This window comes from Akebia trifoliata, chromosome 4, assembly GCF_017979445.1.
Source record: "Akebia trifoliata isolate Shusen 1 chromosome 4, ASM1797944v1, whole genome shotgun sequence".
NCBI lineage: Eukaryota > Viridiplantae > Streptophyta > Magnoliopsida > Ranunculales > Lardizabalaceae > Akebia > Akebia trifoliata.
Genome location: NC_141378.1, coordinates 2284777 through 2307708, shown reverse-complemented (window position 1 = coordinate 2307708; position 22932 = coordinate 2284777). Strand labels below are relative to the sequence as shown.

The window sequence follows — 22932 nt, the reverse complement described above, 5'->3', positions numbered from 1 at the left end:
GGTGAGACATATTGTACTTGAAAATGGATGTTGGAACAGTTGAACCAATGGTCCTTGGAAAACAACACTGGTTTTCTTTGAGCCAAAGCGGATTTATAGGGCTCAGTTGGACCACCGGTTTGGTCCAATTTTTAAAAACACTGCTCAAACCTACTGCTAGAGTGCATCCATATTTCCATCTAATTATCTTGTCAGATAACCCTAGAGGAGCAAGAAATACCAATTAAAACCCAAAGATCAAATAAGTTCAACTCTCCAAGTCAATAATTTTAAATAACAAAAAGCTGATCCAAATATTTTAAAAACAACAACAACAACAATAAACAAACAAACAAAGAAAATGTCCCCTCGATTATTACCCATCGCATATGGCCACCATCTGAAGGACGCAAACGACTTTATTACCAAAGTGCCTGCTCAAGGCAATAATATGAATGATGAAACCTTCAACACACATAAACAAAAACAAAAACAAGGATGGTTACTAAACTACAATGAAAGCAAGATTAGAGAGCTTACATTGCCACACTAACCTTTTACTATAACACACTCCTCGTATAATTAACATGGGTTTTAAGAGGAACGGTATTTTATAATAAAAAGTTGCCATGGAAATATAATCTCTAGAAATAATGCAATCCAAGAAAAGAATGAAAAAAAAAAAAAAAAATCTAAGATACACTCACTTGAGAAGGCCTTTCTTCAGGATGAAACAGAGAATTTTGTAAAGCACAGATGGTTTGTTTGGCACAAAAAGTTCAGGAACTGCAGTATCAGGGGACAATATGTCAATTTTGATAGTTTATGGATCCAATGGTGGTTTATTATTAGAAATATAGAAGAATCGGGATTTCGAAATCCTTGCAGCTGGTTTTGTTTCCTCATTTGGGTTGGCTCTATTTTTAGGTGCTGGAAAGTATCGAAGTCCATCCAAAGGGTTTTTAGGCTGCGGAAAGTATGGAAGTCCATCGGAAGAGTTGGAAACATTGTAGGATGGTTTCACTTGGAAGTCATTATCATCTGGTTTAGCATGAAATCCACTCATGGAATTAATTATGCTCGATTCCATGCTTTGTGTCAAAGAAGATAGACTTCCGGTTCCTGAAGAAGGCGTCTGTATAACCATCTGTTCCTTCGGCCTTTTAAAACCTCCATCAACGTCAAAACTTGTTCCTGCACATACCATAGGAGTACTTAGTGTTACCATAATTTTAATTTTCCAAACTATTTGCATTTTGAAGGGAATTGATCAGTAATATAATAACATAGTTCTAAAACTTGGTTGATTCACCTTGAAACTCTGCCAAGTTGACTCAACTAAATGCAATTTGGAGGTCACTAGGTATATAAACATGGAAAGGCTGGATATTCCAAAGTTAACTCTGAAACTTGCTAAGTTGTGTGTTATATTTAATTTTTGCCAAGTTAACTCATGATTCGGTTTGATGGACATCCAAGTTTTAAAACATTGGGTAATAGAAACTACAGAGCATAATTTCATTGGAAATCTCCAACATCAGTAGTCAATTGCATGGTTGACTAATATGGCAAATTTTATGAAAACAGTATGTTTTCTACAATTATTGCTACATAATATGTTTTATTTTCAAAAAAACGTTCGTCTGTGAATCATCCATTTAAACCCATTATTGTAATCTTCTACTATTGTCAAAAACAAGAGAAAAAAAGAAGATACTAAAGGCTCAACATTAGATGCAGAAATCATATTAATCTAAAAATCATCATTCACAAAGCCTTATCCCAACTATTTGGTATAAAATAGATTTATAAGGTAAGTACATAGTAGATGCTACCATTATTTTGGATATCTTTCTGGATAAGCAGTTTAACAGCCTTCTTTTACATCCCATCAATCAGTATACATCTTTTTATTGAGCTATAATTAGCAACATTAACATATTAATGTGAAAACATTGAGATAGAACTTCAAAATGTAGAAAATAAAGAAGCATCCAAACATTTCTAGATACGACAGGTTAAAATGCAGATGAGCTATGATATGTACCTCCATGAGTTGGGAAATATGGTTGATCTTGAGGTCCCTTAGCAGATGAGCTATGATGTGTACCTCCATGAGTTTGGAAATATGGTTGATCTTGAGGTCCCTTAGCAGATGGGCTATGATATGTACCTCCATGAGTTTGGAAATATGGTTGTTCTTGAGGTCTCTTAGCGGCTTCTGAGATTCCACCACCAACAACTTGAGGTGTGAGAGAAGAGATTTCTTTTCCAGAGTCAAAGCTTGATCTCTTCGCAGGTAGTGAGTTTCCACCTCCAACGACTTGAGAAGTGAGAGAAGGGATTTCTTTTCCAGGTTCAAAGCTCGGTCTCTTACCCGGTACTAGGACTCCACCTCCGTCGACTTGATATTTGGGATAAGAGAATTCTTTTCCAGATTCAAAGGGCCTCTTAGCAGTCAGTGAGATTCCCCCTCCAACGACTTGAGATGGGTGAGAAGAGATTTCTTTTCGAGGTTCAAAGTTTGGTCTCTTATCAGCTAGTGAGATTCCCACTCCAACAACTTGAGATGGGCGAGAAGAGATTTCTTTTCGAGGTTCAAAGCTTGGTCTCTTATCAGCTAGTGAGATTCCCACTCCAACAACTTGAGATGGGCGAGAAGAGATTTCTTTTCGAGGTTCAAAGCTTGGTCTCTTATCAGCTAGTGAGATTCCCTCTCCAACAACTTGAGATGGGTGAGAAGAGATTTCTTTTCGAGGTTCAAAGCTTGGTCTCTTATCAGGTAGTGAGATTCCCCCTCCAACGACTTGAGAAGGGCGAGAAGAAATTTCTTTTCGAGGTTCAAAGCTTGGTCTTGTATCAGGTAGCGAGATTCCCCCTCCAACAACTTGAGATGGGCGAGAAGAAATTTCTTTTCGAGGTTCAAAGCTTGGTCTCGTATCAAGTAGTGAGATTCCCCCTCCAACAACTTGAGATGGGCGGGAAGAAATTTCTTTTCGAGGTTCAAAGCTTGGTCTCTTTTCAGGTAGTGAGATTCCCCCTCCAACAACTTGAGATGGGCGGGAAGAAATTTCTTTTCGAGGTTCAAAGCTTGGTCTCTTATCAGGTAGTGAGATTCCCACTCCAACGACTTGAGATGGGCGAGAAGAATTTTTTTTTCGAGGTTCAGAGCTTGGTCTCTTATCAGGTAGTGAGATTCCCCCTCCAACGACTTGAGATGGGCGAGAAGAATTTTTTTTTCCACGTTCAATGCTTGGTCCCTTAGAAGGCAGTGAGATTCCCCCTCCAACGACTTGAGATGGGCGAGAAGAAATTTCTTTTCCAGGTTCAAATTTTTTGTTGTTTACGGGCTGGAACAATGTTGAAACAATGAATCAGCTAAAACCTTGAACTAGACCTGGGGTTGTGGCATCCAGATGTTTTACTTGGTACAACATCCATTGTTTCACAAAGAAAAAAGAGTTTACTTACAATTATCTATACACTCATGCATGCACACACACACACACCCCATACACATGTGCACATGCATTCCAAGTACGACTCGCAAGCGTGTTTGGAAAAATTTCTCCAAATGGGAAACTCTCAATAAACATTTAGTGTGGACATCTATCTAAAAGATGGAAATATTTTTAGATTTCCTTTTTAATTTTTAAAAATAGATGCATTTTTTCAAAGAAGTGGATGTATGTCAGTTAGTAGAAGATCAAAAGTCCCTGAAATTGAGGAGCTAAAGATAAATAACCAAACCTCTTCCAAGCATTCAAAAACGAACTATTGTTTTCTTATTCTACAATTTATTAAAATTTTGAAAATCATCATTCATGTTCTGCCGATCTTCAACTCTCCATGATATGTGATCCCCATACATACATATGTATAATGCAAATGTGCATGCCGATTGCAAGTGCTACATATGAGAAGAGAATCTAATTATAAAAATGAAAGCAGAGTTAAAGTTCTAAAAGTACTAAGCAATTAAGTCTGTTTGTACATGTAGCAGTCATGTTTTGCTGGTCTTCAACTCTTCATGATACATATCCCTATACATATATAAAATCTGACACCACATGCATGAACATAAACCGGGATCAACAACAGCTATACTTAAGGTATGAAATCAAGGAATTGTGGTTCTATCTACAGCTATCCAGCTAAAAGTGCAATAATGCAAATATTAAAATTTCAATGTGAAGGAAAATCATAATTCCGACTTACGCTTAACTGACTAGAATTTTTATACCATAAGTCCTCAGGATCATCGAGAAACGAACTCCTGAAGGCAAAGCAAAGAGAACATTATATATTTTACAAGATAATAAATTATGCTGATGGTTCAAGTAACATAAAAATAAATTAGCCTAAAAAAAGTGTAACATAGATCTAACAAATGAAAAACAACAGAAAGGACCATGGCTTACAAATAGTGATTCATAATATCGCATTCTTTTGCAGCATTTTCTTCAAATTTTGTAGCGTCCATAATATCTTGAATAAGTCTCACTTTACCGACTTCACTAGAAATAATTTCATCACTTTGGGATTGTAGAGACAAACAAGATGATCCCATATTTGTTTCATTTAAGCTGGAAATCTTTTTTTCTCTTATGAGTGAGCTGGAATCAGATTCTTCTTCTTTGAAAGACACTGGTGGCTTAAGAAGAACACTCCCATGACCTATCTCGGAGTCAAATGTTGGATCTTCATTTCGATAAAGAAGCTCTTCTGGAGGCCTAAAACTGCCGGATGCTACTTCCTGATCAAAAATATTAACTAGATCTCTTCTGAATTTCTCAATAGGTGAGAGACTGCGGCGTCTAATCGTTGACCTCTTTTTAGAAGGAATGCGGAAGTCAAATAATGTTGATTTGATTGGACCTGCAGATCAGAATAATATTAGATCAGTAGAGATGAAGCCAAGAAAAGTTTATAATTTATAAGTACAAGGAAATTGATAAAAAAATCTAGGAAGGACAAGTAATATGGTGCATAACATATAAACAAATATATTGCTGTCTTTTTAATCAAGTCTTATATAAAATATGAAGAAAAAAAACTAAAAATAGAAAAAATAAAGATAATGAAAAAACACTTAAAGGACATACTCTGAAGGGACTTTTAAAAGGATTAATCAGAGAAATGAACTTGTTTACATGACATGATCTCCTGTTTTGTTACTCATATAAGACGAGTCTGATCTGACCATCACCCTTATGTGCTGATATCACATCGAGTGCCCATAAGTTGAGCAACTCTTCATAAGTTGAATGCTGGCCATCCAACAGTGAGTGTTATAGAACAGTGACATCCTACTAAGTACTCACGACACCAACATAACAAAAATCCTGTCCGAGAAAATCCACTCCATAAAAGGTACTCAAGATAAAGCATCCGGTTCCTCCATTCCATAACCTTATCCCAAAGATTTGGGGTCAGCTAAATGAATTCTGTTACTCCATTCTACTCTGTCCAAAGCCAAGTCTGTTGAAAGTGGGTTCATATCTGCTTTCACGGTCTCTATACAATTTATTTTGGCTCTTCCTCCCACTTTTTTAAGACCTTCACTTGAATATTTATTCTAACAGGGGTTGTAATCAGCCTTCATTGATGAGTGAGGTCACTACAATATTGATTGAAGGTGAATATTCAATTCATTCCACAGTTCTTCTTTTTTTTCGGACTTTGCTTAAAGATAATTTTGAAGATTTGTAATTTGATAATAAAGGTAACATATATATTCGATTAAAGTTAGAATTCCATTTCATACCATATTTGTTGTTTTCAAGGTACAACTAGAAATCATTTTGAAGAGTGACTCGCAAAAAAAGTGATTATATATCTATGCATTATTAACATCTTATAATAATTTCCCTGTAATGTAATTGGAATTAGTTGTTCCCATAGCACTCCAAAAGTGTATATCCGCGAAGCTCTACTTATATTGGAAATTTTCTCCTCAATATATTTGTCCTCATGATAATAGAATCAAAACAGAGATGGTTACTTGGGGATAATTCCCGACAATCACTGTTTACTAGCGCAGAGTCTCTCTATGCATCATTGATAAAGTTGCACTCTATATACTTTATCCTAGTCCAACTTATTTTAAAGCTCTTAAGGCTCCAAACAGCTATCAAAGCTCTAGTTTTGCATTATCTCTTAAGGATGCGCTCATTTCTAATTTTATCTTTCCGAGACTGTCCACGCATCTATCTCAACATCCTCGTCTCTACTACACTCTGTTTATTAACATGATGCTTCTTGACTACCCAACTTTCAACTCCATAAAGCATAGCTCATCTTCCTATCATCTCATAAAAAATCCTTTTAGTTTGATAGGGACGCTTTTGTTACATAGTACTCCAAAAGTGCATATCCACTTTAACCATCCCAACTATGATTCTATGGGCAACATCGTCCTCAATCCATATGTGTAATAGACTTGAGATAACAAAATTGATCACTTTGAGGTATTTCTAAACAATCAATTCTAATTGGGGATTCCCCTTCCTAAGGTGTCAGTGCAAATTTACACTCCACGTAATCGGTCTTGGTTCTAACTCTAACATTTCTCTCCACAATTCTAGTTTTGTATCGATTCCATCTCTAGCCTCATCAAGTAATAGTAAATCATCGACAGTGCAATTACATTACTACAAGCATAAAAGCGACAAAAAACAAAAGTATTGGTGGTTTTGCAAAAGAAAAAAATACTATATAATAATAACAAACTGGGAAAAGAGGAAACAGAATAATGGAACCAGATGAACATACACAAATAATAATAATAACAACAAGAGAAATAACAAGAGTAAGGCAAAGAAATCATCTTTCGTAATTATTGTTGAGGCAAGGCACAAATCCATAGTCACAAGGCTGTAGTCTCAAACCTATAAAGTGAGTCTATGGTGTCGATGTTGCACAGTAATGGGGCAATATGCATTGTTAAAAAAACAATTAGTTTGCTTTTGTACCCAAAAAGACCCCTAATGATTTTATTACATACCAAAAATGACCTCAATAATTTATGTTTTAAACCCTTTTTCCCCTTTTTGAGAGAGAAAAATCATAAAATTGACTTTCAAGCCCTAGTTTCCTTAACTTGATAGATATTTTTAGAGAGAAAAATCAAAGGATTTTAGCTAGAGATTGAAGATGAAGACATTTAAGTCATTCTGATTAGTCTCTTCATCAAAAGTGGAGAGGAACCATTATATGGTTTCCCAAGAAATAATCATCGTTTCTAACTTGACCTCTCTATCTAATTTATGATTTCGTTTAACTATGCTACGGTTCGTCTCAAAAAGTCTCGGCCTCTCGGCTGAAACATTCGGAGACAAACCGAACATTTCGAGACAAAATAGCATAGAATGAAACATTCGTCGAAATATTGATTCCAGGCACGTTCCGTATTGGAATAGTCAAATAATGGTATATATCGGTAGTACGATATTTTAAACCATGCTTATAAATACTATTTTTTGTCTTTTTGTTCACAAAAACCATGCAAGATCTTTTTTTGTTAATTATTTATTGATCTCCTTTGGTATTTGTTAAAGTCCAGTTTACCCATAAAAATAAAAATAAAAGGTTTGCAATTATTGTTAATTTGTTAATTAGTGATACCTTGGCACTTCCAATTTCCAAGTTTTTGTCATGTCAATGTGTCAACACGACCTGACACTTAATGGCACAACATGACAGGCCTAGTCCCTTCCATACAAACGATAAAACCAATTTTTCCTCAAATGAATTAATATTAAGAATGTAGATCATCTACTTCGGTGACTTGGGTACTATTCAATTCCAAGTTTCTTTCATGTCACAAAAATGACTAAGAGTACCACCTAAAAGTTATGCTGTTACCACAAATTAATATTTGTATGCCCATGCCATTGTATGAAATTTCTAAAGGTGTCGTGTCTAACACCTCGACACTTAGCACCCATCTGATTTGTCAAGGTAACACTTTGTTAACTTGTCAATCACTTGGATTAGATACTTGCTTTTGACTAGTTATTACAAAAAAAAATTTATAAGTACAAATTTTATTGAAAAACTGAAAGATCGGCCAAGCTGGCCTACAACAAAGGAAAAAAGAAAACAAGAGAAGAAAACAATGGAGACAAAAAAAAAAAACACACCTGCCTAACAACCTAGTCATTACAAAGCAACTCCCACTTAAATATTTGATTTATGATTTATGCTTATTTAAGCAGTGAGATGTTATTTTTAATTTTTTTTATTATTGCGAAGCCTGTTTTTAATGGATCAATAACTCAGTGATAGCAGGTGGTATCATCACCTATAGGCTTTACCAACTCAGCTCGCAAGACATGTTAGTGATTTATTAATATCATTTATTTGGCTCGAAAGTTTCATAAGAAAAAAATTTATTATGAATATTTTATTAATTTATTTCTATTTATATGATTATTTCATTGTTTAGGAATTTTTTATTTGTTTAGAGTTTATTAAATATTTAATAAATTGAGGCTACACCACAAACTGCCTCGAGGCTTACACCTCATCTCATAGACTCAGTAACCAAGTTTGAATTTGGCAATTATTCAGTGGGGGGTCAGCTGGTTTAATATGGATGAATTTGACAAAGATTTGGAAAAAAACTCAATAAAATTTTGGGTATTATAAAAAATAAATTTTTAAGCATTAAGGAATGGGTACTTCAGAGAGTTTGAAAGAAAGAAAAAAAAACGCTTCTAGGCCTTTAAATAGGGACAAGGGGGCATTTGAGAGTGTTGTCAATTAATCGGTGTATCGTCAACTAATCAGAGAACTTTCAACTTTTCATCGATATGATATGTTGAACCGTCTTTCAGCAAATTTTCAGAAAAAAAAAATCCAAAAGTTGTGACAATGCTCACAAAGGCAAATCGCCTTAAAGGTTCCTTTAACTCTTTTTATACATTGATTTCTAGTGCACTACAGTGTTGCATGGAAGAGACAACCACCTAAATTTCGTAATGAAAGTCCATCAATGACCTTGAGATTCATCACTGCCTTCATCTACTCATTTGTGGGATTGATGACTTCATGCCAAAAAAAAGGCATAGTGGCACAAGTGGCTTTACCCACTATAATGTTATCGTGCAATAAGTGTATCTAAGGTAAGTATTGCATAAGAAGCATGACACGAACCTAATTTTTTGTATAAGGTAAAGAATGCTATATAATACAATAACAAAACTGGTTCCTATTTATGATATACATGACCCCTGTTGTTCGTACAAACACATACAGCCAAAAAACTTCTTCAACAGCTTAGTGAAATATTAATGATTCATTAACGCATAGATTTCTTTGTCTCTTTTTGGTTATTGAGAATGCCATCTTTATACTTGATAGTTGTAGGCCTTTTAGTATATATATATATATATGGCCAAGCACTGTCACAGTAAATGCGGATAGAAAAAAAAATATTGAAAATCCTAAAATGCTCTATAAGGCTTTTAATGTGCCTAGAAATATCACCAATTAGTCGGGTTTACATAAATCATTTGCTTAGCTTTATAGAAGTGCCGCAAACAAAGAAAAGTATGTGCTACAAATAATGTCCAAATATTGTTTTAAAAAAAAAAAGTACACAGTGACTGTTGAGGCATCCTAAAAGCATCACAAAAAAAAATGATTTGAGGTTTTCTTTCAACAATAAAACAAACAATCAAACTTAAAAGAAAGGAAAGACTCTAATCTGACTGTGATTAATTATCTAATAGGTTTTAAAATTGTAAGGATGAACCTGAGATGTCATTGCCCTCCGTGTTTCCCAACTGAACGTAACTCCCGGAGACTGACATTGCGGACCCGGAACTAGATCTGTTGCTTGTATCTTCTTCATATCCTATTGGATGCCGGTGATGTTGTGCAAATCTCTCTCTATCTGCCAAGCCAACTTCATTATGAGCGTTCATATGCCAATTGTTTGGCTTTGTGCTAGATGGTAATTTATTCTCTCGAGAGTCTTCAATGATCTCAGAATCAGGCAGTGGGACTACCCAAGCATGTTTCGGAGTATAGTTTGCAAGTGTTCCCTTTGTCCTAAATCTTGATCCACATGCATTGCACAGAACGGGCTTCCCAGGTGGTCCATTCCTCCAAAGTGGTGTGTCTGCGCCATTGTGTATCCCTCAGCATTTGTAAATTAGAAAAATGATTAAGCAAATAATGTTTTGAACTCACAACTAATTAAATTACTCACGAAAATAATTATGTGCCCATCAAGACCATCCATGGTAGGGAAGAAATTGGCAAGTAGATACAATTACTGCTTATTTTGGCAGTATATGCTCAGATTAGTCAATGACGTGTACTCAAAAAAAGAAAGAAAATAAGAAGCAGTTGAAATTACGTATTTAAAGAGATCAACTTGACCTACGCTTTTGAACAATTGGAAAGTTATTCCTCAACTCAATCACCAGAAAATAAAAAGATGTCGGACGAATGTATCTAATTAGCTATCAAAAATACACTAGTGATAGCCCATAAAACAAATTTAGGGAAAATGGATTTTGGTATGAAAAACAAGAGTAGGAAATGAAAAGGATAGCCCAGCAAGTGTTGGCCTCGCCTAAGCATGTCAGGCCCTTCTAGAGGGACCGAATCGTACCAGTTTAATCTTTTGTAGAGTTGCAATGTGTATACATCTGTATATACAATTTGAACCCTACGCCATTATCTAGAAAACAACAGAAGAAGAAAAATCAAGTGAAACATGTAAATGCCATAGCTTCCGTCAAATGGATCACGATGAATGTGGTGACAATCTTTTAAAACTATAAGACTACCAATCAGAATATCCTTCTTGTGATCATCCAATAAACAGTCTAATGCAAATTTTGTTCCATTTGTGTTGCTCTATACATTAGATATCAATAAGATAGATGTAGAACCTACGTTTTGCAGTTAAAACATGAATCCACGTTAATTCAGAAAATATAGAATATTTTACTAGTGTTGTATCTTAAGTGGGAGTTTTAACACAGTAGATTTCTCGCTTTTACTATGATAAGCAACGTACCAACAAAGAAAGTGAAAATGCAAGGATCCCAAAGTGATTGATGATTGTTCACATTGCAATGATTTAATCTAAACCTTTTCTACTTCTCTCCTTTCGGTTGGCCATTTAAACATATTTTCTTTTATTAACAATAACAAGATAAAATAAAACCCAATTCATCATAATCATCAATAGATATTTAAATAAGAACATCTAGAAGCATAAAGATCTCAAAGTGTCCAAACTGACATTGAAGCAATAAATCACTTTTCTAGAAGTGATAAAGCTCGATCCAAGATTTCTAGTAAGCAATCAAACAAGCAGGCAATGCTACCCAAACATTTCAGGGAATTATGGGCTAAAAGACTCTCCAAGCACAAGTAAAAGGATGGCTCAGCAATCCGATTATCTTATAGCGTTTAGATCTCAATTTTCAAGCATTTAAACTATGTAATCGACAGTTCTTGTATAACGACAACAACATGCATGTTCCGTCACATTACATTAGGAGAAATAGGGCAAAGAACCAACTAAGCCAACACACTCTATTAATTAAACAAGAAACTTAAATAAATCTAAACATGCAGGGGGGGAAATGAGATTTTACAAACCAATTCTGACTCATTGGTTGATGAAAATCAATCCCAATTGAGAATCTTAATTTCAATCCACATTGAGAGTCTTGATTCAAAGTCATGTCAACCATTTCAGTTCTGTACTCAAGAACAAACATCCCTAAGAACAGAAAAATATGATATTTCTTAAGGACTCAAACTCACTTGTGATGCCACAGTGATAACAAGGCCCTTGTTTTCCCATGCAAGCTTTTGTTTCTCTTGAGGTTTTAACCACAGTTTCTCTAGAACTGAAACCAACCCAACCCACCAAAACTAATCGAACTGCAAAGAAAAAAAAAACCCAACAAGAAGACAAAAACATGCAAGTCAGTTTCAAACATGCAAGTCTGCAGAAACAGAGAAGAAGAAGAAAAGGTGAAAAAACCAAGAAAAATAAAACATGGGCTTCAAGCTTTGAGACTAAAACTAGAAACCCATTTAGAATTAAAAACTTACAATAAACCCAATTACAACATTCACTTTTTCTCTATGATCCCATTTGTTTGTGATTTCCCCCCCTCTTTTAAGATTTTCTTGAGAAGTCTTAGTGGTGTTAACGAGGCCGTTTCTATACAGAAGAAGAGAAACACGTCTAAGATTCATTTAACAACACAGCTCATTACAAGTGCTAAAAAGCAGTCACCAAGCGAAATACACGAGGTGGAAGGGATGAGTAAGAGATGAATGAAGACAGAGGAGTGAGTTGGTAATTGGGTTTTCTCTCTCTATTTCAAATTTTTTTTTTGTAAATTTAGTGAGTTTTTTTAAACAAACGGATGAAAGCTTTGGAGGAATTTTGCAAAATGGCTCAATATCATTGGTTGGTTGCAGTGGTCATTCTCATGGACGTTTTGTAAAACAATTCTTTCCAAATATAACCCCACCCCCTTCATCAAAGGGGTTGGATGGCCACCAAGGTTCATTAAATATTTTTACAAACACCACCTTTTTATTCCAAAACAGACAAAAAAAATATTTAATTTGTTATAATCCATTTGTATACAGATACTCTTCTCACCTACCAAGGACATACATGTATCCATACATAATACATGGGTCGAGATCCAACGACTCATGCAAACACGAAATCCAATGATTGGGAATTTTGAGTATCTCGATAATATATATCTCAAATAACCTAATGAATCATCGTGATGCGCAACATTTGGTAATGATTCATCGGTCCACGAGTCGTATTTAATGCAATGCAATAAAATCTTATAACAAAATCTTACCTACTATCAAATTAAAATCTTTCATTAGAAAATCTACGACATGATCTCCCACACCAAGGATACATGTAGCACATAGAGAGAGAATAATAAAATTAGATATTTTTCAAAAAATACCCTTGATATATTTTTCTTCTTGAATTATATAGGGGCAAAGTAGTACTTTTGATTAATTGATATAAATAGCAACATTTAACTCTTTTTAACCATTAATTAGATTTTCGAGATCTCCTTGAAGACTTGAGATTTAAAAACTCCCTCACTATATCATGATTCACGATTTGGATAGATAAACATGTGATGCTCCATCTATTTTTCTCTTTTTAAAATTTGAATAGTACATTTTCAATATTTTTGTTTTCTTTGAAAAATTTCAAACACTACTCTACTCGTTTGTTGGATTGTGGTAAAAAAGAAGTCATTAGCAAAACTCTCGTTAAGAGAGCATTTTAAGTAGGGTGAATTACCATTTTCGTAAGCTAAAAATGAGTTATTTACTATTACGGCTAATTATTCATTTTAACTACCTAAACGTGAATGATCATGTTTTCATTAAAAGTAAATAAAATTCAGAATGGTAACGAATTCAACAGTTTTAAAGTGACTATTTCCAATTAGTCATTTTAAACCTGTGAATTCGTTATCGTTCACATTTTGGTAATTAAGATGAACAGTGAGTTGGAATCGTAAATTTGTCAAAAGTTGATCACTTTTTCGTAAATATCCCTTTTAACGATCAACTATGAAAATTTCAAATTTATTAAAATCTAGAAGTCATATTTATTTTTTAAGTTCTTCCACTACCTTATAAAATTAATGTTATTTATGACCCTAACTTATGATTATATCTTTGGAGGCATGTTGGACTCGAACACGTTTTCGAAGGTTGAGAGAACAATAGGCAATGTATTTTCAATAATGTTTTTAGCCATTCATACAACCATTTGGGATATTTTCGATAATAGAAAAATGCATTGAAAGCCTGAGCTACTATATACATTTGTCTTTTGGAAAATCCTAAAATTGTATTGTATTTTCGTGGCTTTTCATCACGAAAAACCATTATCATCACCTATGGACGTAGGCAATATTGTTGAATCATGTAAATCGTGTCTCTTGTGTGACTGGATCTTGTTTATTATTATTTTCCTCTTATTTTCATATTGTTTTGTGTGTTTATCGTCTAAATCATAGCATATTTGAGAGCTTTCGAGCAACATTCATTACTTAAATATCGTGTGTTCTATCCACTAGTTTTTTATATATGATTGAATATAAGACTGATATATGTGTGTATAAATAGGGCATGTTGATTGATATGTTCTACACTAGTAGAACTCTTATAAAATAGTAATAGAATTTAATGAAAATGACAAGTTGAAGTGAGTTTAGTTACACTAGAAGTTTGTCCATCAAAATTTATAATCTAGGGAAAATTCTTAAAAATGCATAAAAATATGAAATTTCCATTTAAGCACGCTATTCATTTTTTATTTTGAAAACGACAAATCTACAATTTTCAAAACTAAAACATTTTACTATGTGGGAAATACTGATGTTTAAATAGTAAATACTTTTCCGTTTTAATTTTAATAAATGATTAAAAATAAATATGCTTTATAAAATAGTAAATTTTCTCACATAAAATGTTTTAATCTCGGAAAGGGTGCATTTTTCATTTTCGAAATTAAAATGAATAGTGTGCTAAAATGAGAATTTCACAATTTTCAACATGTGCTTTTTAAACGTTTAAGTTATAATATCAGTGTCAAATTTTTGTCACCATCTTGCTGACACTAACATTAAAAAGGTGTTTAAACACAACTTTGGGAGGGAAATACGTGATCACTACACCTTAAAATTAGTTGAGTCTTCTACCAGGCAAACATTATACCTAATTACTATTTACATTTTCTACCTTAACGTTGATAAACTCTTTACAAGCATTACTTTTCCAACTTTGTTACAAACTCACACTTGACAAATCATTTATTTATAAATCTATGTAATAATTTGATGCCCTCCTTTGACATACACCCCCCACTATGCCCCCCATCACAGAATCGTAGATCATTTGCCTTGGGATACACAAGAATAAGATTTTATGGTTCTGCATATCTCGAGGCAAATGATCTACGGTTTTGTGATAAGGGTGTAAGGAATGTCAGAGGAAATGTCAAAGGAGGGACAGAAAAATCATTATTTATAATATAAACATAATGGTGGATCCCACAACAACTACAATTATAAGTTATAAACGCCTCATCTAGTTATAGTGGAGTGGGGTTCACATTAACCCACTTTATTATCTTTCCTTTTCTTCAATTCTTTTTTTAATAATATCCTTTTAATTTCATTTGATAAAATCATTTATTTTAAAATCCACATAATAAAATACAATGGGGGTCCACACTAATCCACTTTATTATCCAATCTTTTCAATCCCTTCAATTTTTTTATCTTTTCTATTTTTTCATTTTTTCAATAATATCCCTCTAATTTTAGGATCTTTCCTCTTTTACCTCTTTTTCAATAATACTCTTCTATTTCTACGAACTTTCCTCTTTTATCTCTTTAATCCCAAAGAGGATGCAGACAAACTCTAGTTATAGAATAACTTCCATTTGTGTTTAATTGAATATAAGTAACAAAATGACAACATTATGTCAAAGCAAACCACTCAACAGCATCAAAATATCATTTATTTTTAGAAGGACAAAAATATTCCTCAATTACAAAAAGGTTAGAGTCACTTCTTAGTAAAAAAAATTGTACAAAAAAATAATTATAATGGCAATGGTTTTTGAAAAAAAAAAAAAATCCACTACTACTAATTAAGATTGTACCATGTGTACATTGAAAACCTAAAAATCATACTATTTTCCTTTATTTTATTTTTTTCTTTGTCACTACTTTTTCACTCTAAAACATGACCAATAAATAAATAAAATTATCACAAAAATATTATGACATTTTTTAGCATTATATTTTTTAAACAATGCATCTATCAAAAAGATTGAAAACATTGAGTTATTGTCAAAAAAATGTGAGTTTTTGTATAATGCAGATGTAAAGTAACCCTCACATGATTGTAAATGGAGGGCATTTTTTGATATTTTAAATATAACTAACATTTAACAATTTACAATTTTAGCGATGTTAATTGTACAATAATATATAAGTTTAATGATATTGGATGGTATTTGTCAAACACATTAGACATTATTATTATCTTTTGTAATGCACGACTTAATATTTATAAAGTGAGAGCTAATCGTCATTCTATTTAGTAACAACCCATCCCCCAATAATAATAATAATAAAATAAAATAAATGTACCCCATATCGCAATACACTTATGTACTCTGATATCTTTGCTTATACCTTTGAATCAAATCGCTTTGATTTATACAATCATGGAAGTTTCTTTCATATATTTAAATAATTTCTAAGAATTTAAATGATTACAATTGATATAAAATTAGATTTTACTGATTTAAGAGTCCATTAATTTAATTTATAAAGAATGATTATTTTTGAGATCTAATTATATATTTAATTAATTAAAAAAAAAAAAATGAAGATTTACCCCCTTTTTAAAAACGGATAGGGTTAGTTGATTTGGCGCCAAACTAGAGAGAGAGAGAGGCCTGGGCGATCCATGAGCCTTCTTCGTCCTCAGTCGATAAAAGTACGGAAAAGCTTCTAATTCACTCGTGATGGGTCTCTATATCATCTCAATCAAAACCCTAGCCCTCTTAAGCTACCAAATCTCACTCAATCAGTTATAAATCTGCTTTTTTAGGGTTTTCTTCTTCTTCTTCTTCTTCCATGTCAAGATTCTATCTCTCACCTCAATTCGTAGTCTGAGAATCATACTTCAACACAGAGAACAAGATCAGAAAGGACCGTTCAAGAATATAGAAAGCGACTAAGTAAGAACTAATCGATCTGTTAATCCATCTATTCTCTATGTTCATTCAATTACAGCTAATTGAAGCTGTTTCATTGCTATTTTAAGAGTTATTTGTGTGTTCTGGCACTTAGGTGATTGAATTTGAAGGACATTATACGCTACAAAGGGGTTCAGCAACAGTAGTTGTTCCTTTTAATTCTTCTTCACAGACTATTGGATATGAAATTGGAACCACATTTGAAATCACAAGTACAATAAACTGATTTTCGCGACGGCTATGAGGTGAGAAGGAAAAAAAAAAAAAAGATCTTGTTGGTGTGCATATATCCTTGTTGGTGTGATATTTTTAAATAATCATTTAATTAAGTTATGGGTAGTTTTGTCTTTTCATCAATACGGTTGTAACCGTCGAACTTGTCTTTTGACAGCACCTTCAAAATGCGAAAGTACACTCTTCAGCCACTCTACCTGACTTGTAAACACAAGTCAGCCCGACAGAAAGTTTAATGATTGTAGAAATTGTCTTTTTTTACATTGATCATATTCCTCGAGATCACCAAGGCTCCACATTTATTCTGAGTTTTTTTTTTTTTATCTTCTTCTCTTCAAACCCTCACCATGGTATTTGTCAAAGATTCTTGATTCACAGTTATTTTGACTCCGTCTTTAAATTAACATATATTTTTATTATTTTATTGATTCCATTAAATCCTAATTTAATAATTTTCTTTCCTTGTACTCTCCTTCCTCGATCTATCCTCTAATCTTAAGAAATATATGATTATATATTTCTAAATTTGCATAGTCTATTATGTAATTGGATCATTTTTCCCTCAAAGACAATGAAAACTAGCAATTTTCAAGTAGTCTATAGTTTATCTTATCCAATCAACACAAATCTCTAGGTGATAATGTAAGGTTAAGACATATTATTTACAATCTATCAGATTGATTGGGCATTTCTGATGAGGGGCCTTGTTTATTCCTAATGACAAATCACGTGCCTTCCAAGTTGGCACACGACACGAAATGACTCTCATCAAACCAATATAAATTTTACGTGGCACATTTTCAGTTAAAACTTATTACATATTAGAATTTGCCTCGTATTGGACATAAAATTATAATTCAATTGATTTGACACATTGCAAAAATAACTTCAAGGTCTTGAGTTAAAGTCTAACTTACCCATAAAAAGAATTTGCCGGTGTGTACTACGCATAGACAGCTTTTTCTCTCATGGGTCAAACGGGTAGAAGAAGAAAGTAAGAGTTAAAAGACATGAAAGTTAAAAATTGTCATTCAGTTTCACAATGAGATTAAATCCCAATTCTTCTTTATGCGGGAGATAAAGTTAGTGGGATTCAACGTTGTATTTTATTATTTCGAATTTTTTCCCACACAATTTTCTTGGCTTATTTTCAGTGATTTTTTAACCGTTAGATTTGATCTTTTATTCAGGGTAATATGGATAGGAATCACCAATCAGAATAATTTTCTAGTGTGTAAGTCTATCATAAGATGGGCCAAATATCTATGGACCAGTTGGGCCTCAAAGTTGTCCCAAGTCCATCATTTAGAGTGTAAAAGATCATTTTGGGGAATCCCTAAGAATATATGCCATCTCATCCACGTTGGATATTGTTCGTCAAACGTCGTTGGAGACTAATTTTCCTAAAATTATTTCCCTCGTTAAGTTCCAACTGACAAAAGAAGCTTCTCTAACTTCCATGGCCTTATCTTCTTCTTCGGCTACTCTCTTAACAACCATTCAACCTTCCATTATTGATACCTTTCCAGGTCTCCTTCCTCACTCTTCAACCATAATCGTAAGCATCCCTTGCCAATCAAACAATAACAATCTCTCATCAAAGATTACAATCCCTGCGAAATGGAGGACTAGGGTTTCCTTCTTCTCCTCTTTCTTGAAGAAAGGAAAAGATATTAACACCCTCAAGAAGGATCTTCTCGAAGCAATCGCTCCGCTCGATCGAGGTGCCAACGCCAGTCCACAAGACCAAGAACGAATCGACCAAGTAATGTCAGATTATTTATATTAAGCAAACTAGGGTGATTTCAATTAATGAATTTATTTATTTATTTATTTTTTTGGACTTAGATTGCAAGAGAGCTTGAAGCGGTGAATCTGGTGAAGGAACCGCTTAAGTCTGATTTGCTGAATGGAAAATGGGAACTTATTTATACGACTTCGAGATCAATTTTGAAAATCGAGGTACAATGGTATTCCTGCTTTTTTGTTTTAGGGATGTATTGGGTTCCAATAATTTTCTCAATTAAACTTGTTTTTGGGTCAATCATGGCATATATGTCTAATTTCGTGACAGAGGCCCAAATTCTTAAGACCAAATGGAAAAATCTACCAAGCAATTAATGTGGACACGCTAAGGGCTCAAAATATGGAAACTTGGCCATTCTTCAATCAGGTGTGCGTCTACTCTAATGCTTATTTTTATGTTACCTGTTTTTCCTAAACATCGGTTTCCTTATGGTTCAATCTCTTAACAAGGGAAGAACTGAAGTGGATATAAAATGTGCCCAAGTATTGGTGGCGGAACCTTTCTTTTTCTAAGCAAGCAATGGTGGTTAGTGGTCAATGTGAAGATGGGTTCAATGAGATTTGAGCCGAGGTCGTTGAATCAACAAGCTACACACCTTTACCAACTTAGCTAAGTTGGGACCTTCACTGGTGGCGAAACCTAAAGGAAGGAAATTTTGTGTTTTTTAAGGAAAAAGATTGAAACATGAAGAAATATAGGACTTAGATGCAGAAACTATAGTATATGGGATGAAATGACTAATTTCGTTAGAGGGGCAGAAAAAGTTATTGGCTTATAGGAGAATCTAAAAAAAAAAAAAATTTGTGATGGAGTGATGAGGTTCCAAGGATTAGTAGAGAAAAATAACTTATGGTTCAGGATTGGGCAACGAAACAAAAGAGTAGAGAACTTTGAAAAATATAGAAGGGTTAATAGAATCTAAGAGAAGTAGTTGGCAAGGAAATTATCTTCAATTTGTTTCCCTTGTTGTATGAAATATCGAAAAGAGACAAGATTTTAAACCTTGATTAAAACATCTAATATTACAAAATTTTACAGTAAGGTTTATTAAATTATATTATTTGTATTTTATTGAAAAAAAGAAAAAGAAAATCATTAGTAGTTAAGGAAATTTTAAAAGTTAAATAGAAAATGTGAAAATAGTAAGGTAAAAGTATCATGCAGCATCCAATACTGGTATAATATTTTTTATATTGTGGGGATGGATACACTGGGCATGTTGAAGCGTTTGGATCGTCAGCTAGTCGACAAAGATAAGGACGCAGGGTGAACACTTGTTGTAGAATCATAATAACTAGAAACTCACTTATCTCACCACCAACTATGTTTCACACTAGTTAGTAGTTACTACTCCCTTGTACATATCCTTAATGATAACGTGTCTGCTTAGGGCTCAATTTCTCCAATATCCATCAAATTGACACTCTTGTGACTTAATCATCTGCTTTCTGCCCAATGAAGACCCCGTGGAGATTCTTCTTTTGCTGTCTAAACTTTTCTCTAATTGTATTAAGAAGATAGCTTCAATATTGTAACTACTTGGGAGGAAACCTGTCAATTCTTTGCTTTCTATGTCCTTGTTCTTTTGAATAGGGTAACAAAACACTTATCCTCCATCGTCTGTTGTTTCCTTAACTTCAAGTTTCAGAATTCTTTTTTTTTTTTTTTTCTTTCAAATATATAACTGAAATTTATTAATAGGAAATAGGAAAGTTTATTGGGAGGAGATCTTCCTTAAATATTACAACACGAAGATCGAAGGAAAAAAAATGGAACAAGGATAATGAGGATCGAAAATTTAAGCACTACATGTGAATCAGCTCTTCATGATTGGCAACAAAATCATCCATCTTTATGCCATGAGTTTCTTTAATGAGATTCCCGTCAATTTCATGAGTAGCTGACAAATATATATGATTTTTCAGCTATGTGGCTTTGTTTTCATAAGAAAATAAGTTGTGGAAAGGGTTTAAAGAATCCTTATTTGTTATTTCTTGGACCCCCACATGTTTCATGGAGCATTCTAAATTGTGTAGCTTCCTGAACATGTTGCTTTGGTGCAAGCTCTTGCGGTAGAAATAGGCGATGTTGAGGTCATTGTCATTTGTAAAAGGAATTTCTTATAACAATCAATTGCTTCTCTCTGTCTCAAGCATTCATTCTAATCTTTTATGAGAGCAATGTAACAATTTAAAGTTTGTTCCTCAAGTTGATGCTTGATATTTCTGCAGGTAACAGCTAACTTAGTGCCTCTCAATGCAAGAAGGGTGGCAGTTAAATTCGATATTTTCAAAATTGCTGGCCTGGTAAGTCATTCTTGCCATTTGAAAAAGATATGAATGTCCTTGTTGACTCTTGATCAAATAATCAGTAAGCTTCGAGTGATTATAAAGTTACAAGGTGACAAAAACCTTACAAACCTTCTGTGGTTGTTTTCAGAAAATGCATTTAATGTGTTTAGGGTTATTGGGTTATTTAGCATATGCAAAAAGGGGCAAGATTGTGATTTTTCTAACAAAAGGGAAAAAAAAAACGCTAATCATGTTAATTTATTAAAATTGTTTCTTTTCTTTTGCCATTTAATGGTGGACAGATACCTATTAAGGCACCTGGAAGTGGTCGTGGTCAACTAGAAATCACATACTTGGATGAAGAATTACGGTAAGGATTGTTGAGGTGCAAATGTGAAACCTTTAAAATGTGTAACAATCTCTTAGTATCATTTTGATAATTTTTTGCTAATTTATACATGGGTAGAATGGGTTGACCATGATAGAAGGATTCAGGAAGCTAGGTCAGCTTTTATTTGTACAAAAATGGATACTTTTGAAATACTTTTTAACACTCGATAGACATATTTATGCTTGAATTTTCTTGCATAGTTTTCCACGAGAATTGATCTAAACTCCCTCTCATAGCATACATGATTTGAAATTTTAGAAAGACAAACTGGCTGATCGCTTCTACTCTGTTAGCATGTTATGTGTGGCAAAAAGAGAAAGGTCTAGTTGGCTTACCAATTACATGGTAACAAATAGGCTGAAGAATTTCTCAGGATGGTCCTTAATAACAATCTTAATGAAAACTTTGAGCTCTGTTAGATAGGCCATCCCAAATAGATTTCAAAGACTATTTTAATCAAACATGCTAACACAACATGGTAGATTATAACTGTGAAATAGACAAACCTTAAGTGTCATTTTTGTTCTTGAGAACTGTTGATAAATAAATAGTTAAACATTCTCAAGTTACATGTTGATTTTATAGAGATGAGAAATAGTGCCTCTTTTGTTTGCAGAATCTCAAGGGGTGATAGGGGAAATTTATTCATATTGAAAATGGTTGATCCATCTTATAAAGTCCCCATATGATGCCGAAGTACTCTTGACATTAGTATTATTGTTGAGCTTCCTTGGCTAAAGCACCTTCTCCAAGTTTTTATGCATAGTAAGCAAAGCAGCTCGAAGAAAATAAATATCCTGGATTTATGCAGATAATTCCGACTTATGGGTATCGAGTGAATCAGAAGGTCCATGATGGCTTGCAAATATCTTAGATTTATGTGTCAGCCTTGATATTTTGTATATCGTATAACATAATGCAAATGATTACGCCAATTCATTGGCCAAAGCTGTATTTAGGGTATTGTTTCACATTGAAACTGTCGTTTAATTTGCTTTTCATTTTGATATATTTCTTTAGCTTGGGTGATTTTGAGATAAACTTCAGGGGGTTCAATCTATGACTTTTATGCCATTTGAATTCAATCTTCTATTATAAACCAACATATAATGATCAAAATGCCCTCATTTTCAACCTCTTGCCAATAGTCCATTGTCTTCGACCGTAGAGGTAATTTTCTTTTGAGAGCTGCTATTGACAACCCAACTTTTACTTATTACACCCAATTAAAAATAAAGAAAAATAAATGAATGATTGAGGATAAGTAAAGGTTGTGATTCCAACATAAGCTCTCTCTCTCTCTCTCTCTAGATTTCTATTTTTTTGGGTTTAACATCATATATGAGCCCAATCATAATTGTAAACAACTACCCCATTTGTTTGTAGGAGTGTTATAATCTTTTGTAATGTG

At 33.5% G+C, this 22932-nt stretch overlaps 2 protein-coding genes across 10 annotated transcripts; one reads left to right on the top strand and one right to left on the bottom strand.

Annotated features, from left to right (window-relative positions):
- Nucleotides 1-246: 246 nt before the first annotated feature.
- LOC147402898 (uncharacterized) lies at nt 247-12382 on the bottom strand. 8 transcript variants are annotated; one of them, XM_086438287.1, is made up of 8 exons: nt 12070-12382; nt 11776-11895; nt 9740-10126; nt 4401-4857; nt 4198-4255; nt 2027-3329; nt 687-1173; nt 247-444 (listed from the first exon to the last, which is right to left on the bottom strand). In XM_086438287.1, exons 2-7 carry the CDS (start codon nt 11813-11815, stop codon nt 803-805), a joined length of 2616 nt encoding a protein of 871 aa, XP_086294413.1. In that variant the 5' UTR covers nt 11816-11895; nt 12070-12382; the 3' UTR covers nt 247-444; nt 687-802. The 8 variants fall into 8 exon arrangements, with proteins under 8 accessions (XP_086294413.1, XP_086294414.1, XP_086294417.1 ...); XM_086438288.1 differs by having other exon boundaries at nt 9740-10108; nt 12070-12377; XM_086438291.1 differs by lacking the exon at nt 12070-12382 and adding an exon at nt 10199-10264 and having other exon boundaries at nt 9740-10108; nt 11776-11998.
- A 5504-nt stretch (nt 12383-17886) lies between these two features.
- On the top strand, nt 17887-22562 carry LOC147402897 (putative plastid-lipid-associated protein 4, chloroplastic). Of its 2 annotated transcripts, XM_086438282.1 has the most exons (6): nt 17902-18797; nt 18881-18994; nt 19107-19205; nt 21071-21145; nt 21433-21500; nt 22138-22562. In XM_086438282.1, the coding sequence occupies exons 1-6, from the start codon at nt 18492-18494 to the stop codon at nt 22208-22210; spliced, it is 735 nt and encodes a 244-aa protein (XP_086294408.1). In that variant the 5' UTR covers nt 17902-18491; the 3' UTR covers nt 22211-22562. The 2 variants fall into 2 exon arrangements, with proteins under 2 accessions (XP_086294409.1, XP_086294408.1); XM_086438283.1 differs by lacking the exon at nt 21433-21500 and having other exon boundaries at nt 17887-18797.
- Nucleotides 22563-22932: the final 370 nt, after the last annotated feature.

Coding starts and splice junctions, on each gene's coding strand:
- LOC147402897 (XM_086438282.1), top strand. CDS start 18,492: ATGGCCTTATCTTCTTCTTCGGCTACTCTCTTAACAACCATTCAACCT. Junction 19,206..21,070: donor CTTGGCCATTCTTCAATCAG/GTGTGCGTCTAC, acceptor ATATTTCTGCAG/GTAACAGCTAACTTAGTGCC. Junction 21,501..22,137: donor TACTTGGATGAAGAATTACG/GTAAGGATTGTT, acceptor TTTTGTTTGCAG/AATCTCAAGGGGTGATAGGG.
- LOC147402898 (XM_086438284.1), bottom strand. CDS start 11,935: ATGTTTTTGTCTTCTTGTTGGGTTTTTTTTTTCTTTGCAGTTCGATTA. Junction 4,256..4,400: donor GATATTATGAATCACTATTT/GTAAGCCATGGT, acceptor CTTTGCCTTCAG/GAGTTCGTTTCTCGATGATC. Junction 1,174..2,026: donor ATATTTCCCAACTCATGGAG/GTACATATCATA, acceptor TGGTATGTGCAG/GAACAAGTTTTGACGTTGAT.